Raw genomic sequence first — 24,809 nt, forward strand, 5'->3', positions numbered from 1 at the left:
AAAAAAAAAAAAAAAAGACATTAACTAGATACAGCACAGATCATGTCCTAAAATGACATTATTAAGCATTGTTTGGGAGCCAAAAATCTGATGGAGCTCACTGTGATGGATGGATGTCTTATTCTATGAAGCTGTAACCACATACGCTGTCTAGAGCTGCTGTCAAACCTTGATAACACTTTCTGTGAGTTGGTTTTATGTTTCAAAATGATGTTGCACTTTAGACAACAAGAAGGTTAATATGATAGTATAAGGTTGGATTCACATCCTAACACACATGCCTCATTAATCAAAATCAAGTATGATAAAGAAATGTAGCTACATGCTGGCAAAACAGTTTTTGCCACAGATTGCCATAAAACATGTCCAAACTGTCCGAAAATCACAAGGACACTTTTCTCTTGCAATGTGGTAACCTCATCTGAAGCACACCCTGCTTGACCGTCTGTATAACTACGCAAAAGGTCTGTATTACATTTAAAGTTATGTTAGTGTGAACCCCACACACGACTATTGAGGAACTGTTCAGGTAAAGCATGCAAGATATTTGTCAGGTGTAGCCATGTTTAGAGATGCTCGATATGTGAACAGTTTAACGCAGACTCTTTAAGCAACAGTGACAGAATCAACAGCTTTTTCTGATGGTGCTGACTGAAAGCACTGTTGTCAGCTCAGCCATAATATACAATAGTGTTTCTTTACTAATTAGGAAACAAGTAACAGACTTAAAGTAATTGAGATTCCAGGACTTAACTGAAGATGTAACAGCATCTCAGTCTTAACAGCAATCACTAGCCTGTGTGTTCAGTACAGTTTATGTCACAGACTGTATCTTTTATATGTTTTATTAGTTTAGTAAAAGACAAGAAGCGGTGGGAAACAGCTAGCATAGTACCAGCACCTAGATCCAGATAAAACCACATCAGGTGGTCTTTTATATTTCCGTTTGTGTACAGACTAAACAAAAGAGAAATAACTAGTTTGGAGGTATTTGTTGGACCTGTGACAGTTTTTCTTGGAAGAGAGCAAGGCCAGGTGTTTTCATCTGTTTCTAATGTTTGTGCTACGTTAAGCTAAGCATATTCAGTACACAGCCTAAAATGTCAAAAAATGAATCGAATAATGTGTGCTTGAAATAAAGACCAACCACACTGACTCTGGCTAAGCTACACATTTAAGAGAATAATCAATGGTGAGAATTATTTACAATCAATACCAGCAACAACAACAACAACCAAGAAAAAATAAACAAAATTGATCCATGAACCCTCAAACAAACACCAGCTACATTTTGATTCTTCCATGTGCTTGCATTTGACCTGTGATTTTAGTTAGTTGGCCATAATAAAAACAAATGGCTACTGGCAAAAAAGGGGTTTAATTCCAGTTGTCTGTCTGTTTAATTGATTAGATTAAACAATATCTTGTAACTGATTTATTACATAGTCACTGATAATTCTGGATTCGGATTGCGTGGACAGTGCTGATGAGATATTTGTAAGCAAGGAATTACAGCTTAGCTGTCTGCTGTTTTTTGTTCTCAATGAATGCACCAGTATTGAAGTGTAGGTAAAGACAGCAACAGCTGATTCTAAGCTAAAAAGCTTGGGACTAGGGTTATTTGTGTAACTGCCAACAACGTATAGCAACTCTAATTTTAATTTATATAATACATTTAATTTTAAATGTGTATCATTTTCGCATTAATCTAGAAGCTCAGCTAACCTTAAGACAGTGATCTAAATACATTTAAGTAGTCACAGCGAAGCTGGTACCCTGAGTCAAACCATTTGTAGTTTTTTTGTTTTGCATCTCCAGTGCTGACACAGCACTGTGGAGAATGGTCTGCCTGCACCTCATAATCATTTTGCTTTAGGGGGAAAATGCTGTGGCGTGTTCATATTTTTGTAGACCAATTAAACTTGGATGTAGCGATGTTGGATGTACAAAAGCACAAAAGCATTGGGAGCAAATTGTTTTGGTAGAACATGCTTTGAAATGGAACTTTTTCACTAACTGTTTGGCCAACGTGCCAGATTATCCCTGTTCGACAGCAAATGTTTTAACACATTCTTTGGTGATCTTCAAAACCAGTGTGTAGGTTTCTACCTCAGAGATTGTTGTTATGTCCTTCCCCAACTCTTCTCCCTACTTCCCTGTCTTCATCTTCACTTGCCTATGCAACAAAGGCCAAAGAAAAAATAATATTTAAAAAAAAACAAAAACATACGCAATTGAAAGCCTCGCTTTTAGCTAGGTGGTTCTTTTTACAAACACAAAAAGCACAACTTGTCTAGTATTATCCAATCTGTAACCTCCACTGAGCCATAAGTAGTCATTATTAGTTGAAATAGTGCGCTGAAGCACAGTGGGTAAAACAGAAAGCAGCAGTTGGGTATTGCATCAGGCTGTTGGCTTGAGTGGCAGCACTCTGTGATGGGTCTAAAAAATTCTTGCAGAATCAATGCAAGTTTTCATGCCACCCCAAAGTAATGAATATATCAGTGTTCTTTTAGCAAAGTGACCTTTATGGTCTATTGACAGAGATCAATATCTTTGTCCTTAAATGTATTTTACAGCAATGTCGACAACATTTTGTGTGCCATTCCTTGTTCTTCTCCATAAAGCAGTGTTGTACACTCACCAAGCAACCTTTTAGAAAGAGTATACTTGTCATGGCACCTACATTTGTGCCTAACTATGGTCTATTTTATGACATTCATCACTGAGCACTTTATTAGAAACACCATACTAATGCTAGGTCAGACCCCCATCTTCTTTCAGACCTGTCTGAGGTCTTAGTGTCATTGATTCCACAAAATGTTGGAAACCCCAGTTTGAGATTCTACTCAACGTTAACATGGTTATGTCACATCATTGCAGCAGACTTTCCAGCTGCACATTCAGGTTGCCAAACTCCTGTTGTACCTCAAACAAAGGTGTTGTACTAGATTTAGTTCTGGTGACTAGGGAGGCCACTGAAGTCCACTGAGCTAATGGTCACTTTCATGAAACCCAAATTGTGAGCCCACCACCGGCAGCCTCAGTGGAAATAAAGATTCATCAGACTAGGTTCCATTTTTGAGCCTGTGTTTTGGTGTGTGCTCACTGGGGCCTCAGATTTCTATACTGGGCTGACATAAGTGGAACCTGAGGTGGCCCTCTGCTGTTTTCCCCCATCTGGACGTGTTATGTGTTTGTAGCCACTTCTCTGCTCAACACTGTCAAGTACGACTGCAGCTATTGGTTCCTTTTTATTGTTGATTGATCTGTTGATTATATTCTCAATGAAACAATCAGTTGTTTGGTCTATAAAATTTCAGAAAATGGTCAAAAATGTCAACCAGTGTTTCTCAAGGCCCAAGATGATGCCCTTAAATGTCTTATTTCGTCCACAACCCAAAGATATTCCGCTTCTGATCCTGTCCTCATTCATACAGTATACTATGGGGCCCTCAAGCAAACTTGAGCAGCAGTGTACTGTGGTTATAGCTACAGCAGCACCAAGAGGTCGACATAACACGCATTACAGTCTGTCTGCCAAAGTTGCCAAGGCAACAGTTCAGAGACAGTCACTGAAGCTATGTGCCATTCCTGTTCTCACTGCTCAGTGGCCTACTAGTATCAGAGCTCCATCTGGGCAGAGAGAGAGGGAATGAGATGTAGGAAGACAAGTAGAAAGAGATACCAATTATCACTAAAATATGGAATGTACATTTGAAAAAATGTTTTGTTTTTTCACTACTAGAATTTCAGTCAATGATCAAATCCGACAGAAGCTTTGGTGTGAAAGCTGTGATGTGACTTTGTTTTCACACAGCAACCAAAACTATGTCGCAGACTGATGCTTTTCAGCAGGTCAGACTGATGAATCTTATGAGCATCATGAACAGTGAACCTTTTAATCAAGACAGAGCCATACAGAGAGCAGACGTCCCACTGTAATCAGACTCAGCATTTGCATAGTAAGTTTGTTTGGCTTCTCTTATGGCTGAGGTTTTACACAAACACATATGACTTCCTTTATTCCACTGGCTTTTTGTTTTTCAACAAATGTGATTTGCCTGGTCATTAGCTGTGGCTATGATGTAGTGTCCTCTGGTTTCCGATGACTTTTTCACCCTGTATTTTTCCTCGATGGGTCTGGTGATCAATGACAACACTGAGGTTATTGTTAACCCGTGCATTTGTCTTTATTCATATACATGTTTTTGCTATTATTGACTGCTATCTCTCAGCCCAATTGCCCCTCTGGGAAAAACTTTACTTAACTCCACTCTACTAGTTGGAAGTTGTATGGTATTGTATAGACTTTGGTATGTTGGGGCTGTCCATCCATTATCTATTCAATTTTTGTTGTTGTTGTTGTTGTTGTTTTTTAATGAATATTATTTGCAGTGCACATTAAGAGAACAAGAAATATTTTTGAAGAACAATATCTGTAAGAGACGTGTGTTGGGTTAATTCGAAATATTACAAACGCTGTAAAGACAGTGGGAAAATATAGCAGTCAAGATAAACGTTTTCACCTTCAGGCCTCTTTACATTTTTACAATTGTAAGGATAATGTTGTTAATTACTGGTTATTTATTGTTTTTTGTTATCAACCCTGAAATTTCACCTTAGTGCATCTCTAGCATCCAGTGAATTTTGAAAAAAAAAAAAATCTGTAATTTTCTAGTTGTACAGGACAGTTAGTTACTGTCTCGTACTTGTAGAATCACCATCACATGAAACCTTCAGGAGTGGATGCAGCTGTATGGCACAGTGCAACGTTTCATCGGCTTGTTGCTTTTCAAGAAACTAAGCTGCTGATAAATTTGTTCCTGTTTTCTGACTACCATGTGTTAGTTGCTTCTCACCGGCTCCATGGTTAGTTGTATCATGGCTTCTTGTGTTTCAGTGCAGACCTCTTTGCAGGATGAGAAGGCCTCCGGTTTGTTCTGTACATGCTTTGATCTGCACACTTTCTGCCAGCAGCACTCAGAGTGGAGAGCAGGGAGGAAGGGATGGACAGAGGATGGAGGAGAGGAAGGAGGGCAAACAAGGCTAGCACAGCACCCGATCGTCCACAAAGCCCCCCGCTTGGCATCATACCAGATGCCCAATGTTAGATGTTGCATTTCATATTTTTGTATTGTTTTGGAAAATTTTAAGGAATTCACTTTTCTGAACAAAGTGCATAAACTATACACTTTTCCATTATGTCATGGCCCATATTCTCTATACATTTAACTGCTCTAAAATGTCTTATTATTTGCTTATGTAAAAGAACCAACCCAACCATGGAGGAAAAAGACACTACAGTTGGGATCACAGTTCAGTCTAGCATTAGCATGTTGTTTGGTTTTCTAAATATCTACCAGTGTTCCAATAACTTGCACATTTTACATGTCCAGCTCTATACATTAGTAGAATATAATAGCCCAAGACCAATGGCTGCATTAGCTAAATGGTAGCTGTTATGTACACTGTTTCAAGCCTTTTTCAGACAGGACACATGTTGCATTGCTGCTTCATCAATCTGTTTAAGACACTGCATTGTGTTATTTTATGTTCCTCGTGATTTCATTCAGACATACTCGCTTGACGGAAAAAGCCACGGTATGCCTGCTTTCAGTCCTTTGGAAATAAGAAGAACTTCATTTTTCACCTTTTGTCTCATCAGTATTTTTTCTAATTTGGAAGAAGATGAGGACATTGGTAATACGATGTATTTTTACTGTCTGTCTGTGTGAGGAGCTGAGCAGTCCTGTGCACCACATAGAGTCTGTTCTGAGAGGATGCTGGAGAGACCAAACGTGCAAAAGTGCGATTTCACTTATGTACAACTGACACAGACAATGCTCATTGCCATAAATGCAGAAACAGAGCCATCTGTCGAAACATCCAGCAGAAGTTCATCACATACAGGTAAAGAAGTGCACAGTTGTTGACTGCCTGCTCATAGTTTGTCCCTCATTAGTCAGACTCACCGGATGTAAGTTGCAGGTATAAGCCTGCTATTGACCGATTATCTCAGTGGGCATTCTCTCCCCTTCTGCTATCTGTGTGTTACTGTTTTCTTTTCCACGTGAAACTGCAACCCCCAGAAGGCAAACTACCACACTGAAAATGAAACTGAACCGAAAGCATTAGCTAGCTGGATGTTATGTTAAGCTGTGACTGCAATTATAAATTCAGCCAATTGTCCAGTGCATCATCTTAACTGTTGTTGAAATATCTAGTTTCAGTTTCAGTTTCATAGACCAGCAGACAGATTTAGTGGTTTGTGGGCTGATAACCTATTTTACTTAATTTTCATTCTTTATCTGAACATTGATGTTTGTGGTAGAAGATGCACTGTTTTCTCAACTAAAAATAATCACATTACACAGTAAAAATACTGTCAAAGAAAAAGTCCTTTTAATTTTTAACTTAAAAGTGACAAGTGAAAGAGATGTTATGAGCACAATATATTTACTTGACACCTGTTCATGGTGGAGCTTTGAATTCTTATACAATGTTGGACAGTTGAATCAAACACAACGCATAATATTTTATTTTGTAAGTAAAACCTGTAAAGCCTGTCTGTTCTTAACCACATTCAACTTATTGTTTTTGCCATGAACTGTATCATAGTCTCAAGTTTGTCCCAGTGACTTTTTAAACATTTTTTTCCCCATAACTCTTGATAGTCTTTTATAGTATATTTATATATCGCTTTTTTTTTTATCTCTTGTGTACACATTTCTTAAAAATCTCTTTACAAATATCGTGATTGTGAGGATAGAACTGTTGGTTTCTTGACTACAATTTTAAAGCCTTGAATTTGGAATTATTTAATAACGTGTGCAGTGGATCTGCCTGAGAACTTGAGGACACTATGCATGGTGATACAGTAGCAACCTGGGTAGCTAAGGTTAAGGTGTCAATTAGTTTGGAAATCTGCATAAATTGCCTTATGAACTGAAACATTAATGCTGATTTGGTATCAAGTCCACTCCATTATTATCTCCTGGTTTTATTCAGTACAGCCTTTTGTCTTTCATAGCAGCCCCCAAGCTTCTTCCGTCAACACTTACGGATAGTATATTATTCTTTTCTCTCCACCACCCCCTCACTGTTCGCTGTCTCTGTTCTTCGTTTTTTGTCAATCCAGGCTTGTTGATTGCCATGGTTACCTCCTACAATGTCACTGCTGTTGTGGCTCGGTAATTGCATGGAGCCCGGTCTTTACACTGCATGTATGTGTATGTGCTGCTTAGTATTTCTGCTGCCTCCTTTTTTAGTCTCAAGGTGGTGGCGTTGTTTGACAAGCTTGATGTGTGAAGGCACATTTGCATTGTAAGAAAACCCTCTGAATAATGCAACGTGACAGAGAGGCAGTTAGGAGTAGTTTAGCAAACATCTAACCAGATGATTAAATATTAAAGCAGCAGCTCTCCACGGGCATTGTAACAAACCAGATGATTGAAAGAGAGGTTGCTCTTTTGTGGCCACCTCTTCACCCCACATGGATCAATACCACCTGAATGAGAGATTGAGAACACATGGAATACTCAAGAGTAAACCAGAAAACATTAAACAGTTGTCGTGGCACAAGTCTCCCACCATATTTGTCCTGTATCTGTTCTGTCTCAAAGCAGCAGCCTGGTTTTTTTTTCAGATGTTGTGGGCTTTCACTTAGTATCCAGTTCTTCTCTCTGCATGTCTATTTGAATCATAGTGAGCACAGATCAGGCAGCAGCCTGCTAAAAGAAACAGAGACTGTTTTTTCCAGTTAGCTGGACATCAGATCATTGTGCCTTCTGGCAGCTGAGAGGAAAACAAAAACTGATTTTAAAATTGCAATAATACAGCAGCAATAAACTGCAGCATAAAGCATAAGGAGCAGAATCTGCGTAATGGAGAATGTCCAGAGAATACAGCCATGCTAGCAGTTCTGTGAGGCTGTCCTTAGGCAGGGCTTTGATCTAAATGCCAAAGCCAGCATGCTAACATTAGCACAAGGTATAGTGTTTGCAGTGTTCACCGTCATAGTTCCACACATAGTGCGAATCACAAAGTGCAGATGCAGCTGATGGGAATGCCTGTGTCAGTATGAGACAAATCAAAATGCCATCCTCTTGGCCACAATTTATCATCAAAGTTATGAAGATCTATCCTATGAGAACGATAAATTAAGTTTTTCTGCCAATGCATCCAGTCATGTTGAAATATTTCACTCAATAAATTAAGATGCTGCTGCTACTGCTGCTGCTGCCTCTCTGAGGACCACCAATGTCTGGCAAAATTTCCCAGCAATTCATCCGGTAATCATGCTTCTCTGCTGGAAATCAGTGGATTGCTCCTTCTAGCTGAGGATGAGTTGCTTCAAATTTTAGGTGTCTTGGGGTCCTGTTCACAAGTAACGAGAAAACGGAGTGTGAGATGCACAGACAGATTGGTGCAGTCAGCAGTAATGTAGCGTTGTGCCGTTGTGATGGCAGCCAACCTATGTTCCAGCCACACCCGTGATCATGATGCTGTGTAGTGACTGAATGAATAAGATTGTGGATACAAGAGGCAGAAGTGAGTTTCCTCCATAGGGTGGCTGGTCTCTGTCTTAGAGATAGGATGAGGGATTTTGATATACAGAGGGAGCTCAGAGTCGCTTCTCATTTGCATCAAAAGGAGCCAGGTGAGGTGGATCAGGCATCATGAGGATGCCTCCTGGGGGCCTTTCTGCGAAGGTTCTCAACCAAAAGTCGCTGGAGGGCTTACATATCTCCTCTGGCCTGGAAATGCCTGGGAATCCTCTTAAGGAAATGGAAAGCATTGGGGGCCACCATGTCCCACCTCAAGCAGAAGATATGGATTGATGGATCATCCAACAGTTGTTTCAGACATGTCAGTCTGGGGAACTCACGGTCGGCTGTAGTTTTAGTGTATGCATCTTTTTTTGAACGTGTACATCCACATTAAGGCTTCAGTGTGTCAGTGTTTGTTTAATATTTAAAGTCTTGACCTGTGGCTTAAATGGTCAGCTGAGATAATTCCTGATGTGGGGAGAAAATGGCTTCCTACAGAAAGACTAACCTGCTCTTTTGCTTTGTGGGCTGTAATGTCCAAGCCAGATTGTAATTGGATTATTGATTGCTGTCTACTGCTTGACTGATACCGCAGGCGAAGTCAACTAACCCTGCTATCTATTGTATCCCTCACAGAGGGTCTAACAAAAGGCAGCTATTCAATTAGTGTATTCATGCTCTATGCTGTTTTTTTTAACAATATTGTAGCCCTAAATAGTTTCTGCTTTGCATCCTAATGGGATTCAGTGTGTGGTGCGGTATAAATGTTTCTATCTCAGAAATGGAAGATGTAAATCTCGTCATGCTACACGTTGGTCCTTTGTGAGTTCCACAGCAATGCTACAGCTTAACTCAGTCATGCATTCTCATTTAATCTTTCAATTTAAATGAAGCTTTTACGAAAATATTTAAACATATAAAAAAAAATCACGTCTCAACAACTGTTGAACTGGGTACATGTATTTCTTTTGCCCTGAGGACTAACGATTTTTGCTAATCTGTTAATTACTGAAATAAATAATTGTTGGTAACCTGTTAACTTTTTATGTAGTACCAAAATCAGGTTATGCGTTTCATCACAGTAGTCATATCATTTAGTTTTCTGCTCAAAAAATTTGTTGTGATCTGGTACCTCTTTAAGCATTTGGTTCTAGGCACTGCTGTGTTAAAGTATACTCTTGCAGAGATCGAATTGTAACTGTGAATTATCAGTCAAGCTATTTGTGTTTAAGTGCGGAACCAACAGAATGACAAAAACAATACAGCAAATTACAGGATAGAACTGTAAAGTACAGTAACCTACAATACATCAAAGCACAGTAAGAGGCCTGTGGTGTCCCACGCTGTAGCTGCTGGGTCAGCTCCTCTCTTCTTGTTTCATGGCGTAACCTCTATTCATCGCTGTAATGCGTTTAATGAAGCGGTTGAGGCTGCAAGTTGAGAGTCCACTGCAGCAAAATGTTTTTGCTCCACTGGAGTTATTACTCTTGCACAGTAGGACAGCAGAGGAAGGAATGGATGCTGACTCAGCACACGCTGTCCGCTCAGACCGGCCCAGGTTGTTTTATATGTGCACCTTTTAGGAGCACCTTTGCCAAGATACAAAGTGCCAGCGATTGAACTGTGCCATAATGTGAGTCTGAGTGTGAAATTATTCATGTGTTGGCAGTGTGACCAGGTAGAGGAGCATTGTCTCACACAGTATGACCTTGCCTCTGCTGCATTCATTCCTGCTGGGTGTACAACCCCTGGCAAAAATGATGGAATCACCATTCTTGGAGAATGCTCATTCAGTTGTTTAATTTTGTAGGAAAAAAGCAGATCACAGACATGCCACAAAACTAAAGTCATTTAAAACAACAACTTTCTGCCTTTAAGAAACACTAAAAGAAATCAAGAAAAAAAATTGTGGTAGTCAATAATAATTGCTTTTTTAGATCAAGCAGAGGGAGAAAAAAATATGGAATCACTCAATTCTGAGGAAAAAATTATGGAATCACCCTGTAAATTTCCATTTCCAAAACTAGCACCTGCATCAGATTAAATCTGCTCATTAGTCTGCAGTTAAAAATTAGTGCTCACACCTTGGAGAGCTGTTGCACCAAGTGGACTGACATGAATCATGGCTCCAACATGAGAGTTGTCAGTTGAAACAAAGAAGAGGATTATCAAACTTCTCAAAGAAGGTAAATCATGATGGATTGTTGCAAAAGATGTTGGTTGTTCACACTCAGCTGTGTCTAAAATCTGGACCAAGTCCAAACAACATGGGAAGGTTGTAAAAGACAAGCATACTGGTAGACCAAGGAAGACACCAAAGCATCAAGACAGAAAACTTAAAGCAAAATGTCTTGAAAACAGAAAATGCACAGCAAAACAAATGAGGAACAAATGGGCAGAAACTACAGTCACCAAACTGTAAGAAACCGCCTAAAGGAAATGGGATTTAGATACAGAGAAGCTAAAAAAAAAGCCATCATTAACACCTAAACAAGGCTACAATGGGCTAAGGAGAAGCAATCGTGGACTGTGGATGACTGGATGAAAGTCATATTCAGTGATGAATCGCAAATCTGCATTGGGCAAGGTGATGATGCTGGACACTTTTCTTATTCCATCAATTGAAAGGATGTTTGGGGATGATGACATCATTTTTCAAGATGATAATGCATCTCGCCATAGAGCAAAAGCTGTGAAAACTTTCCTTGAAGAAAGACACATAAGGTCAAGTCATGGCCTGCAAACAGTCCGGATCTCAATCCTATTGAAAATCTGTGGTGGAAATTGAAGGAAATGGTCCATGACAGGGCTCTAACCTGCAAAGCTGATCTGGCAACAGCAATCAGAGAAAGTTGGAGCCAGATTGATGAAGAGTGCTATTTGTCACTCATTAAGTCCATGCCTCAGAGACTACAAGATGTCATAAAAGCCAGAAGTGGTGCAACAAAGCACTAGTGGTGTGTTGTAGTGTTTTTTGGTTTGTTTTTCATGATTCCATAATTTTTTCCTCAGAATTGAGTGATTCCATAATTTTTTCCCTTTGCTTAATCTAAAAAAAAAAAAAAACAGTTTTTATTGACTACCACATTTTTTTTTCTTGATTTCTTTTAGTGTTTCTTAAAGCCAGAAAGTTGTTGTTTTCAATGACTTTAGTTTTGTGGCATATCTGTGATCTGCTTTTTTTCTACAAAATTAAACAACTGAATGAACATCCTCCAAGACTGGTGATTAATTATATATAATAATAATTTATATATAAATTTATTTATATATAATTTTTGCCAGGGGTTGTAGAAGACGTAGTCAGGGACAAGAATTTCAATCAGGCTGAATCTGATTTTCACCACTTCTAAGTCTGCCATTATTTATTTGGAGTCTTTTAAACACCATGCTACGATATCAATAACAATCACAGACTACAGTGTATATTGTTTTAAATTGTTGTTCAAAAAGGAAATTGATTTTGTTCTTGTTTTTGAAAACCTGTGATAACTGAGTGGTTTAAGCTACACTTTTACATTTATAGCCTACTGAGTGATCAGTAAAACAGAATCCTCTCTTCAGTTACGTATGATCATTGCAGTATTTTAGACTCAGTATGCAGTATTCACTTAAACAAACTTAGGCCCAATAATGTATGATGTAAAATAAAATGATGCTTAATTGATCATAAGGGAATTCTTGCAAGTAAAACTAAGCAAATAAATAAAGAATTGTCCATAACTTATAACAGCCAGTTTGGCATCTTTATGCTGAGAAATAAAAGAAAGAAAGAAAAAAATAATAATTAGGTAATAATTAGCAAATAAGTTCCTGACTTATGGCCAAATATGTTTTTTGTGAATCCAAATGGATGTTTGTAGGAGACATAATGAAATTTCCTCCTGGCGTTCCTGACATATTGCGACATATGGACAGACAACCCAGAAACATAATACCTCTGGCCATAGTTATTGCTGGCATGGAGGCATCACAAAATTTGTTTAAAAAAAAAAAAAGAACAAAGAAAATTGAACACACACACACACATATGTATGTGTATATATATATAAAAGAAAAATTGTGATCTTGACTTTGTCAGTATGAGATGCACAAGGGGAAATGGGACTCGTAAAATATGAAACTTAGTTATTTTTGGCAGTGTATCCAAGAAGTGTTGATTTAATTATGATATTTTAAGACTGTAGTGTTGCTGCCATTGTATAGGGTTGTATAATTTCATAAGATGTTGTTAATATTTTTAAAAAAAATCCAGAATATTCCATGAACATGGACGATATATATATATATATATCTATGATTAATTTGATGTAGTTCTGTTGCATGTTTATATAGTTTCTGTTCAATAATGGTATTTTTTACCCACAGGCAGCAACCTGTGTGGGGTCAGGCCATGTGGCAGAGTGATATTATAAAAAGGACTACACTTAGTAAGCTCACAGTCTCACAGTAAGGAGGAGCTGTCTGTCACATCCTCTGCAAGCTCTCAGCTTAAGTGGAGTGTCTCTACCTGCCATTTCCAAATGTTAGGGTGAGACAGACAAAGACCAGGCTGCAGAGTTTTACATGGAAATCTCATCTCTAAAGCTCTCAGCCTCTCCAGAGTGTCTGCACTTTAATAAATAATCCTGTGAATTATACATTTCTGTTTCGGTCACCTAGGTTCATGTGGCACAACGTTACTACGCAGACAGCAGTGTGTGAAAGGAATAAGGAGTGAGTCCTCTCGGGAACATAAATGAATGCTCCATCAGTGTGTTGACCAGCAGGATTGTAAAACCATGAGCATGTCACCAGCTACATGTCCTCTTGTGCCTAGGTTCACTGTCGCTGCACAGACAGCAGGTATACGTTAGTGTCTGTTTTTAAAAAAAATTAAAACAATTTAAGTCCGGGCTGCAAGGTGGCGCAGTTGGTTAGCACTGTTGCCTCGCAGCAAGAAGGTCGCCAGTTCACGTCCCGGTGGGGGCACCGGGATCTTTCTGCGTGGAGTTTCCATGTTCTCCCCATGCAGCGTGGGTTCTCTCCAGGTTCTCCAGCTTCCTGGTTGTCTGTCTCTAAGTGTAGCCCTGTAATAGTCCAGGGTGTCCCCTGCCTTCGCCCTGGAAGTCAGCTGGGATAGGCTCCAGCCCCCCCGCGACCCTAGTGAGGATTGAGCGGTGTATAGATAATGGATGGATGGAATGGAAGTCCATTAAAACTGTCTGTGGAAATACTTCATAGTGCACAACATGTAGAAGAGCCAGCAGCACAGTTGCTTGCATTGTTTTGTCATATTTCACTTATTTCTTCTTCTCTGTCACCTAGAAACCTAAAAAGGTTATAAAGTACACATGGTTATAAAACCTCTCTCTTTTTTCTGATTTGCAAATTCCTTGATGTCTGAGAGTACAACAGCACAAACATCTGTGGGATTCAGTTCATCTGACCTGCAGTTTAAAATGACTGAGATCATTCTAATCTAATTTACATTATTTTTGAAACATTACCAAACTGACTATACATCAAGTTCTTACATACAGTGACCTCCAAACGTTTGGAGACTACATACACCTTAACAATTGAATCATTGTGCACATTTGTAATCCTTTTTCATTACATCATTGGCTATTTATAAAAAGCCAAAGCTTAGTATTAATTGACATGTGCTCGCCATCAGTTGTATAATGACTAGATTTACATGTTTTGGTAATCAGGACATTTATGGCTGAAATGAATGTTATCAGAAGCTCTCGGGTTGCTTTATCATTCTAAATGAAAACAAAGATTCACCAGGTGCCATCCTGACACACGGAATGGATGACTGTAGTTTTGCAGCACATTCTGATATAGATGAAAGTAACAGCAATAGTACATCACCTACACAATCTGTAAGAAATATTGTATGTAGATAAATAAATAATATGCATTCACGTATTTTCATACTTGATCTCAAATTCAAATGCACGAAAGAGCAAGAACAGCAGTTTCCCTCTGCTGGTATCATCATTTTGAGGGCACTGTAGATAGTACATAGTTTGTAAACTAGATGAAAGTGAGATATTTCATAGTAAACTAATATTGTTTCCCAGAATGAATACACGGGAGGCTATATTTGGACAGCAGCATCTTGAAATATTCAAATCATTTCACCTCCTCCCAGTGCTACTTTAGTCAAGTGCCTGCTGGAGTATTTAGCGTGTCATGTACAGAGACAGACATCTCAACTAAATATGTCTTCTCAAGAAGATCACTCTCAAACACCCTGGTTTTATAGTGTGACAGTCTTCCTGTACCGCACTCTGCTGATTGCATGTTCCAAAGCCATCAATCCTTCGCAGCTATGCTGTAGCTCAACTGAAGACATGGCGAGCGGTTTCAATCCTCAGCTACACTGAGGCAGAACTGCAATCATTGCAAAGTCAATAAGTCCTGAAAGATTTACATTCTGCCTCTAATGAGCAATGAAAAGTTAAACCAATCCTGTGAACGTTAATCTATGACAGAGGCATAGAACATCTTTAAAATGTTGTACACATCATCATTCCACGAAATAAGTCCAGTAGCTGCTGATGTTTGCAAATCGTGTGAAATTATGATGGAGAAACTTCAACTTAAAGCAATATTCAAGTTTATTTTTTAAATTTTCCTAAAAAAAAAGCACAACATTGCTGTTAGTTTAAGAAATGCCAAATGTTATTTTTTCCCAAGTTTTGTGAAATATTAAGCATTACATTTCATCCCGCTTCTAAAACAGCTTCAGGCTTGTGATCAAGGTACACAAATTGCACAGGCTTTCTTAAAACAGACTTTTTATTATGATATAAATGTGTATGTTTCAATGTCATATTGTGTGTGTGTGTGTTTTTGTCTTTTGGGGAGTCCTAAATATCTCCAAAATTTTACAAGTTTAGATACTTATTTTTTTTTTACTGTGTTTCGATCACACGTCTGTGAATTGTAAATTGAACTCCATGTGATTTATCAATTTTTACCTCTAAAAACATATGTTCTGTTCGCCCAGATCTTATGATGACTCCATTATAGAAATTAGAATTACACAAATTATTAGAGTTTCACATTCAAGACATGTTGAGCACTCTTGCCTTCAGATATGAGTCAAGAAAATACAATGTTTGAGTACTGCAATGGTTTTGACTAAACGGTACAGGATGTTTTACTGTACTGTTAAAGCCTCAGCACCTCTCGACATTGATTCTTTCACTGCCATGAACCTTCAGTATTGTCTCCAAGGAAATGGCCTCAGATGTACCAACTGTTGAGTCCAGACAGCAGACTGGCATCAGTCCTGAGTATTCTCCTGATGGGTGTCCAGCAGCTGTTGCTGTAGGATTATGAGCTTTCCGTCCTTTCTCACGGCAGAACAAAGCTCATTGCTCATCTCCGTCATCATGCGTATTGCTTGTCGTCATCAGCTGTTTCACTTTGAAGGCCACTCCAGGCTCTTACCTTTGTCTTGTGTAACGGGATGCAGTAAAGCTGGCTGTACCCACACTAAGGTTTTTTACAGTATTGAGCGGTGGTGTGCTGTAGGTCAGATTGGCTGGAGCCCAACATTTTCTGCTGGTTCACTGCCATGTTTGTGTGTGTGTTCGCCAGCCTCACTGCATCACATACATTATGGATTAGTTGTCCTGTGTTTGTCTGTGATTTGACCCCAGTGGAAGGCAGAGGAGGATATAGGAGGTTGTTCATTGGTTGGTGGTTGAGTTGGCCATGCTTCAACTCCAGACTGCCTCTGTCACCCGACTCGAGCCCCGCCAGCATTAGTGACTCTGCAAATGAACATAGCTGACAGAAACAGTTGGACAGGAGGGCTGACTATTGGCTACAGTCACTGATGTTATAGCACAGTTTAAAAGTAAATACACCAACTGAGCTTCTTGGCTTGAAAGCTTGTATTGCCCCTTTTGACAAAAATGACTTGTTGGTGTTTTTCACAAATGTCAACACGTCACTGACATCAGCTTGCCAAATGTTTTACCACTCCTCCGGGTGAAATTCCTTCATTTGCTGAATGTTTGAGGATTGTCTTACATGATCTGCCAGTTTCAAATCTCCCCACAACATTTCAGTTGTATTTGAGTCTGGACTTTGTCAAGCCCATTCTATAACCCTGAATGCCTTTCTCCTGAGTCATTGCTTGGTCAATTTGCTCTATACTTAGACTGATTGTCCTGTTGAAAGGAAGGTCTACTTCTGGTTCAACTTCAGCTTCTGGTCAGATGGCCTCCTATTGTCTTCAAACACTCATTGATATGATGAAGAATTCATAGTTGAATCAATTACTACAAGCTTCCCAGTCTCTGAGTAGTGAAGCAACTCCAAACCAGAAGATTTCCACCAAACTGCTTCACAGCTGGTTTCAGGTTTTTCTCCTGACAAGCACCAAACATGTCTTTGATTTGTCTGTCCAGAGAACATTATTCCAAAAGGCCTCTTTGCTTGCAAGTTCAGTGACAAACTGTAGTTTTGCACTGATGCTCTTTTTTGACAGCCAAGGTATTTTCCAGACATACTCCCCATGCACATCAAATCTGTGAAATCTCTTTGTGATTGTAGATGCAGTAATTTGACAGCTTCAGAGTTACCTGCAGATCCTCTGATGAAATTTTGTATTTCTGAGAACCATAATTTTTTATTTTATGCTCTTGGACTGAATTTGCTGGTGTGGCAAGTACTGGAAACATTGGCTTTGTTTAAAATCTAAGCCATTTGTAAATGATTTTCCTCACAGTGGACTGATTTGAATTTCAAATCATTCAGAGATTTTTTAATGCCTTGTAGAGTTACAGGCATCCATTTTTTTTCTGAAGGCCTTAGAGAGCTCTTTAGATCTTGGCATGACATCACACTTTCAGAACAAATGCAACACTAGAGGTTTCAGTAAGACGGGTTCCACCTGTCACTTCTTAAGGAGCTTCTAATTATTGGCACCTAATCTGGAACCTCTGAATTTAACTTCATAGATTTAAGGACTTGATAAACATACTCACTTTTTCAATGTGACTGATTTGCTTTTTAAATTTAAAAAAAAAAATAAAATTATGAAGTCGACAAAAAAGTAATTTTTTAGTGTTATTTGTTTGACAATGCCACTTTTAGTGTAGGCAGTGATTTTGCCCTAACATGCTGAAAAAATGAAAATAATGTGTTCTTGTGCTGTAGGTAGAAATAAAAAAGGTTGGTTTTTATTGCAGAGAATTTATTTCTAGAAATGCGTTCATAACATTACTCTGCTCTCACAAATAATAACTGGCCATAACCACCGGACAAATCATTTAATCGCTCACAGAAAAATTGACTGATCCTCTCACTCTGCCAGGAGGGAACTGCTCTGGGCTCCATTATTAGCAGTCAGGCTACTGGAGCGCTCTCTGCTACTGTTGTTCCACTTACCACCAGCACGCGTGCACACACACACACACACACCCACACACACACACACACACACACACACACACACACACACACACACACAGTCTAATGCTTCATGGTAACCTCTCAGCCTCTGGACCAAAGCAGGGTAGCTTATTGCATTCAAATGAAAGTCAACCAGAGCTGCTGTATCAGTGGCTCCCCACTGCTCTTGGGAAATGGGAAAGAACCCATTTCCAGCTTGATTATTTATGATCCTGCAGGACAATCTCGTCTTAGATCAATTACACTGTGGAACCTGTGGACTGCATTTTACAGTGACACTGAATAAATTTGTCTGAGGGAGACATCTGATGAAATTTAAAGTCCCTCTGCATGGATTCAGTGCGTAATCTTTCTTTGAATAGAATACAGTTGGTTCCTAATCATACAGTGGATTTAACGAAGAGAGCACTCTGTGGTAAGATGCTTGATATTTAATAAAATGGTCTGGTAATATACACCTTACAGTCTTGATACAAGGCTGCCCTCTGCTGAGAGATGAGATGTAATGCATTAATTACGTTTATCCTTATGTGCATTTGTTGGTTTGGCTGACTTTCTGACAACAACATTGAAGTGTTGCTGAGTTTTGGCTGTTGCTGGCTGCATCCATATTAGCTAAGTGATATTTTATGTTCTCTTGTCCCTTTGTTTTGTCTTTCAGGTATATTATTTTCAACGTTAGTGTTCGGCCCGGCCTGTGGCTTCATCTTAGGTTCTGTGTGTACCAAAGTCTACGTTGATGCTGTCTTCATTGACACTAGTAAGTTGGCAAATTAAGAAAATGGGGGGGGAAATACATTACAAAGTCATAGCACAATGGAAAAAAACAAACTTGTACATAAAAACATTGCCATTTTTAGTATCATTGCTGCTCTATTTCTATTTGCAGCCTAACAGTATGAGTAATAATCAGTCATCCTACCTCCTTAATGACTGTTTCCTGTCTTCTGTCCAGGTAAGCTGGACATCACCCCAGATGACCCTCGCTGGATCGGGGCGTGGTGGGGCGGCTTCCTCCTCTGCGGTGCCTTACTCTTCCTGTCAGCCCTCTTCATGTTCGGCTTTCCCCAGGCGCTGGACGAGCAGGACATAGACGGTGGAGGGGAGAGTGAGCAGGCCATGCTGCCTTCTTCCCTCACTCTGGAGTACCAGGGTTCGAAACCCAATGGGGCCATTCATGGCTTTGATATAAACAGTGGGCTCTCAGTCTGTGAGCATCTGAGAGGTACGGAAGGAGGTGGTGTAATCAGTGACAGATAAGATTTGATCAATAAAACATTTAAAAATCAGACAAATACTTCTGTGCTCTTCCTCTTTCTTCTACTGTTGATCTTTTCCATCTTTCTTCTTCGTTTTTTTCTTTGCTGTCCTAGTGATCCCCCGGGTAACCAGGCACCTTCTCTCCAACCCGGTGTTCAGCTGCATCACGCTGGCAGCCTGCATGGAGATTGCTGTGGTTGCTGGCTTTGCTGCCTTTCTGGGAAAATACCTGGAGCAGCAGTTCAACCTTACCACCTCTTCAGCCAATCAGCTGCTAGGTAGGTGGGTCATTGTCTTGCAAGAGAGGGCAAGAAGTTTTTTTTTGTTTCCAAAGAGTGTTTTCCTATTAAGTCATCACCAAAGAAGGTTGTTCAAGTTATACAAACAATGTCTCTGCAGTACAGAAACCTCAAGGGAAAATTCAAATGTACATCCTTGTGTTTCCCTCTCCAGGTATGACGGCCATCCCCTGTGCCTGTCTGGGGATCTTCCTTGGAGGGCTCCTTGTAAAGAAGCTGAACCTGTCAGCTCTGGGTGCTGTCCGTATGGCCATGCTGGTTAACCTTGTGTCCACTGCCTGCTATGTCTCTTTTCTCTTTTTGGGCTGTGACACTGGACCTGTCGCTGGGGTTACAGTAGCCTATGGAAACGAGTAAGAGTGATAAGTTGCTGATGTGAATGAGTGGTCTTACGTCTGTATGTCCATCCAGAGTCAAAATGATACAAAAGTGAGAAAAAAACAATTCCTACAGGAAAAGTTAACTCTGACTTTCACATTGTTCCTGTGGTTGATGAAGTAATGCAGCGGTCCCCAACCACTGGGCCGCGTACTGGCACTGGGCGGAAGGTCATTTGATACCAAGCTGCACGGAAAGAACAAAAACATTTTGTTGGTTTATTTTATTTGTTTGCAGGGTGTGTGTGTGTTTTTTTTTTTAAATGACTAGATCGTCTGCCGTCACTTCCATCTGTGCTTGTTTCTTATCACTTGACTGTCAGTTTTCCTGCCTGGACGTTAAATGGAGTCGTCAGTCTAACTGCTGCCAAAATTAATAAAAAAAACTAACTTCTCTGGAGAGCTTCTTTAAAAAGAGAGAGAGACTTGATGATGAGACAAAAAAAAGTAAATTCAGCAATAAAAAGTAATTGGTTTACGACACTTTTTTAATTGAAAAAAAACAAACAGATTATTTGTTATGTGCACAATGACTGCTCCGTAGAAAATTGTCTTGCTTGAAACCAGTTCCTGGTGCAAAAAAGGTCGGCGACGATGTAATCCATGTGCAGTATAACACCTTACATGACCTCTGACCTTCTCCACAGGACTTTGCAGTCCTGGCAGCAGCCTGAGTCAGCGTGCATCAGTAACTGTAACTGTTACACTGCATCGGTGAGCCCAGTCTGTGGTTCCAATGGCATCACCTACCTCTCAGCCTGCTTTGCTGGGTGCACCAAACCAGTAAGTAAAGACCCTTAGACTGACTGAAAGAAGCTGGAATTACAGTAAACCTGCCACTACAGGGCTCACCATAAATGACAACATACACATATGCATTCATACATACAGTGCTGCAGTCTTGTATTAACCTTTAACCTTTTTGGTCTCGTTTCTTGTGTTAGAACTTGACCAGCTGTACATGTATATCCAGCACCAGTGAAGACGCAGTGGCTTTACCAGGAAAGTGTCCCAGTCCAGGCTGTCAGCAGGCCTTCCTCACCTTCCTGTGTGTTATATGTGTGTGCAGCATGATCGGCGCCATGGCCCAGACACCCTCTGTCATCATCCTGATCAGGTATGAGTGCGGCTGCTATACATAAATGTTCCACAAGAGGGAGCTGATGACATTTACAGGCAAACTGATGGATGCTGAGTTGTATCAGCTGTCTGAAACATGACAGAATGATTTGTCATGGTGTCACTGATAAGGACAAATACTGACACGTAGTGAAACATTATGTCATACAGAAAGATGAAGAACTTTGTAGGTACAGAACAATTGGAAAGATGTATAAGGACATGACTTCCTCTTGTAGTTCTTCAATTGTGGCCATCATTGCCAAGGCATTCACAACCTTATAACAATCAGTATGATTTTTGTGTGTTTTGTTGATGAACACTGTTCTTCCACAATAGTGTCCACAAAGAAAAAGAGGCGCAGCTCACTGTGAAAACAATTCAAACAAACTTGTGTATTCCTACATATTTTCAGTTTTAACAGAGATATTTTGTGGGGTGTCTGTGAAGTTTAATTTCAGTGACAGTCAAAAGTCAGTTTGCTGGATGGCTGCCATTATCCATGTTGAATCAGTACCTGTCAGTAATAAATGGGTAAATACACAGATGTCTGTGTATGTTAACTGCTGAAATAGTGACAGTTTGTAATACACAATCTAGAAGCAGTACGTATAATGAATTTGGGGCAGGCTGGCGCATATGCTCCTCCTTTTCTTAGGTATATTTTATTGTAGAAGAATAGTGCCAATCAACAGCACACTGGAAAAAATGTTTTTAATGTATACTGACTTTCTGCAGTACTTTTTTTTTTTGTCCATTATCCACTCTGAACACACAGTACTACTAGACAGTTAACAACACAACTTCTTGGTTTATTTGTGACCTACGATTCTTATCACAGTTGAGGGATCAGTGAGCATCATACCAACAATATTACTTTACATTAAAAAAAAAGACTTACAGTAGATGTAAAAGCAAAACTATTGATTTGTTTGCAACTTGACTGATTGTGAACTTCACTAAAGCGGTGTTGCCATGTTCTCAGATGTAAGCTTGGGGTTAAAAATGTTGTTTTAATCTAGGCTGTAATAAATCAGAGTTGTCCTTAAAGCTGTAGTAGACAGAAATCTAGAAAGTGGGGGGAAAAAAATCCACCAGAACCTGAAAATATAGGGCAGCTCTTTCATCTACTCTTTCTGTTGTAAATTCGTCCCACCAGACAAGCATGCACTTCAAACATGCAAATACAGTCAACATTCATTTGCTGCTTTGCCCAGGACTTGAACCCTGCTTTCCTCCATCTAATCCACAGCACCACCACATTCTGTGGACTTTGTAGGTATTTATAGTATCTCTCCTGCTCTTGGTGAAAAGCCCTGTGATTGGCTAAAATCTATTGTCACGGGCTAAACTTTCTAAATCCTGGCAACGGTGCCAGGAGGAGGTGCAGGAATCTGATTTCCTCTTAGACCACTTCTATGTATCGAGGTTTGGAGTTGGTGCCAAATAAAATAAAATACTACCTATCCGAGCTTTAAACACAGCTATGAGGTTTTCCGTTTGCTTGATCCCAGTTTAAAAAAAACAAACAAAAAAAACCCCAATCTGGGTTCTGTTTTGCCTTTGCTCATCCTATTCAGCTACAGCTAGCCACTGTGTTCACATTATTGGTATATACTGTTCATCACAATTGTTTCTTCATTTTCAGAACTGTAAGTCCGGAGCTTAAATCGTATGCCCTTGGAGTTCTGTTCCTGCTCCTAAGACTGATAGGTAACTTAACATCTACTTTTCATTTATTTACTTTAATTCTGGTTTGAATGATGTATACACACACACTTTATTTATATTGGCACACATTCTGCAGTACGTCTCTGTTGTGTTGGTGCCACCAGCTGCTCCTCTGTACTTTTATAATTGTTTAGAATGAACTTCATCAGTCTGTCTGCTCAGATACAATGGGAACTTGAACTCAACCTGGTGTTCTTTTTCACCTTTTGACCTGCTGTCTGTCCATTATCTCTTCCTGCTGCAGGTTTCATCCCTCCCCCCCTGATCTTTGGCATGGGCATCGACTCCACCTGTCTGTTCTGGAGCTCCGTCTGCGGAGAGAAGGGAGCCTGTATGCTGTACGACAATGTGGCCTACAGGCATCTGTATGTTAGCATCGCCATCGTCCTCAAGTCATCAGCCTTCATCCTGTACACCACCACGTGGCAGTGTCTGAGAAAGAACTACAGAAAATACATCAAGAACAGCGAGGGGTACCTTACACCCACTGAACTCTTCGCCTCCAACGTGACTCTGGACAATTTGGGCAAGGAGATCACCCAGAACCCAGCCAACAGGACAAAGTTCATATACAACCTGGAGGACCATGAGATGTGTGACAACATGGAGTCGGTTTTATAGTGGTGATCTGCACTGGAGCTGCAGACTGGAGCTGTTGATGTGTAACTGAGCTGATGTGTGATGTTTCTTTGGTGTCGTATCCATTTAGAGGAATGTCCTCAGTAAGGGTTTTACCTTCCTCTCATTTGAAACATCACACATACTGAAAAAATTGAAGTGATGATTCCCAAAATCTATATTCACATTTTTGTCAGCTAAATACCAAGCTGGCCTATAAAGATTTTATTTATTTATTTATTTTTTAGTTATTCTGAGTATGTTTTGTTTTTTTTGTTTTTTTTACCCTTATTTGACAGCAGAGTTGACATTGACAGCAATGAGGAAAGAAGGGAAAATCACATGCAAGAAGGTCCCCCACCACAAAATAAGTCAAACTCATTAAAAATTTAGTTACAAAAATAGTCATGTTAAGTTTAGATTTACTCCAAGATACAAACTTTATCAGTTTATTTACTTTTTGTATTTCTCAGGTCCAGTTATCAGAAAATGCAAAAAGGATGACAGTCAACACAGTGATCTTATCTTTAAATGATGAATTTTTCAGCTCTTCTTTGGAGCACTTTTCCATACAGCTGTAGTGGACCAAATTGGACCACTCTTGTCACCACCAGGCAACCCTACAGAAAGCTTTCTAACACACTTATGTGTTATTAACCCCCTTAACCTTCACCCAGTTTTCTTTCAAATCAAAACTCATTAATTTGTAAGCAAATATGAAACTTGCATGTTTCTTTAACCTTAACTTCTGTGATTTTATGAACATATACTAGCAAGTTCATTGTTTGTGTCTTATAAAATTGGTCCAGAAGTAAGGTTTACAGAAATATATATATATATTTTTTCTGTTTCTTTCTTTCTTTCTTTCTTTCTTTCTTTCTTTCTTTCTTTCTTTCTTTCTTTCTTTCTTTCTTTCTCTTTCTTTCTTTCTTTCTTTCTTTCTTTCTTTCTTTCTTTCTTTCTTTCTTTCTTTCTTTTTGTGCCACCAGTCATTTCCAAAAGTAGAGGTTAGAGGTGGATTATCTCATTTTGGAACCAAAGTCTTCAGCTTGAGTCGATGTGAAAAATGTTTCACACATTCTTGAGAAAAACAAGGAACAAATTTAAACAAACAAATAGCTTTCAGTGTAAATGGCAGCTCTTCGTCTAGAGAGCATTTTAGGACATTGTTGGAAGTAGAGGACTGTTGAGCCAACAAGGAATAATTATCCCTTTACTGTGTGATAGTGTGGAGTTTTGCTATAAATGCTGGACAAAATTCTGAGACCAAATTTCCATTTCAGAGCCACAGAACAGTTTGTTCTTTTTTACTTAACATGCGGAAATTAGGTGCAACTTCTAAGAGGAATTTAAAATATAGACTTCAATCTTCATAATAATCTTACTAAAGCAATGGACTCTGAGTTAGGTGGTATATTCAGGTATACTTG

General features: G+C 39.4%; 1 protein-coding gene across 1 annotated transcript in view; it reads left to right on the forward strand.

Annotated features, from left to right (window-relative positions):
* Nucleotides 1-23,903, forward strand: part of LOC103369184 (solute carrier organic anion transporter family member 3A1-like) — a 29,903-nt gene extending 6,000 nt beyond the window's left edge. The window contains exons 3-10 of the mRNA XM_008297839.1: nt 18,637-18,735; nt 18,931-19,200; nt 19,349-19,513; nt 19,689-19,887; nt 20,559-20,694; nt 20,856-21,028; nt 22,679-22,743; nt 23,006-23,903. Of these exons, the coding sequence (XP_008296061.1) occupies nt 18,637-18,735; nt 18,931-19,200; nt 19,349-19,513; nt 19,689-19,887; nt 20,559-20,694; nt 20,856-21,028; nt 22,679-22,743; nt 23,006-23,382 (1,484 nt within the window). The 3' untranslated portion in view covers nt 23,383-23,903. The remainder of the gene's footprint in view (nt 1-18,636; nt 18,736-18,930; nt 19,201-19,348; nt 19,514-19,688; nt 19,888-20,558; nt 20,695-20,855; nt 21,029-22,678; nt 22,744-23,005) is intronic.
* Nucleotides 23,904-24,809: the final 906 nt, after the last annotated feature.

Source organism: Stegastes partitus, unplaced genomic scaffold, assembly GCF_000690725.1.
Source record: "Stegastes partitus isolate 25-593 unplaced genomic scaffold, Stegastes_partitus-1.0.2 Scaffold27, whole genome shotgun sequence".
In the NCBI taxonomy this organism is placed as follows: Eukaryota; Metazoa; Chordata; class Actinopteri; family Pomacentridae; genus Stegastes; species Stegastes partitus.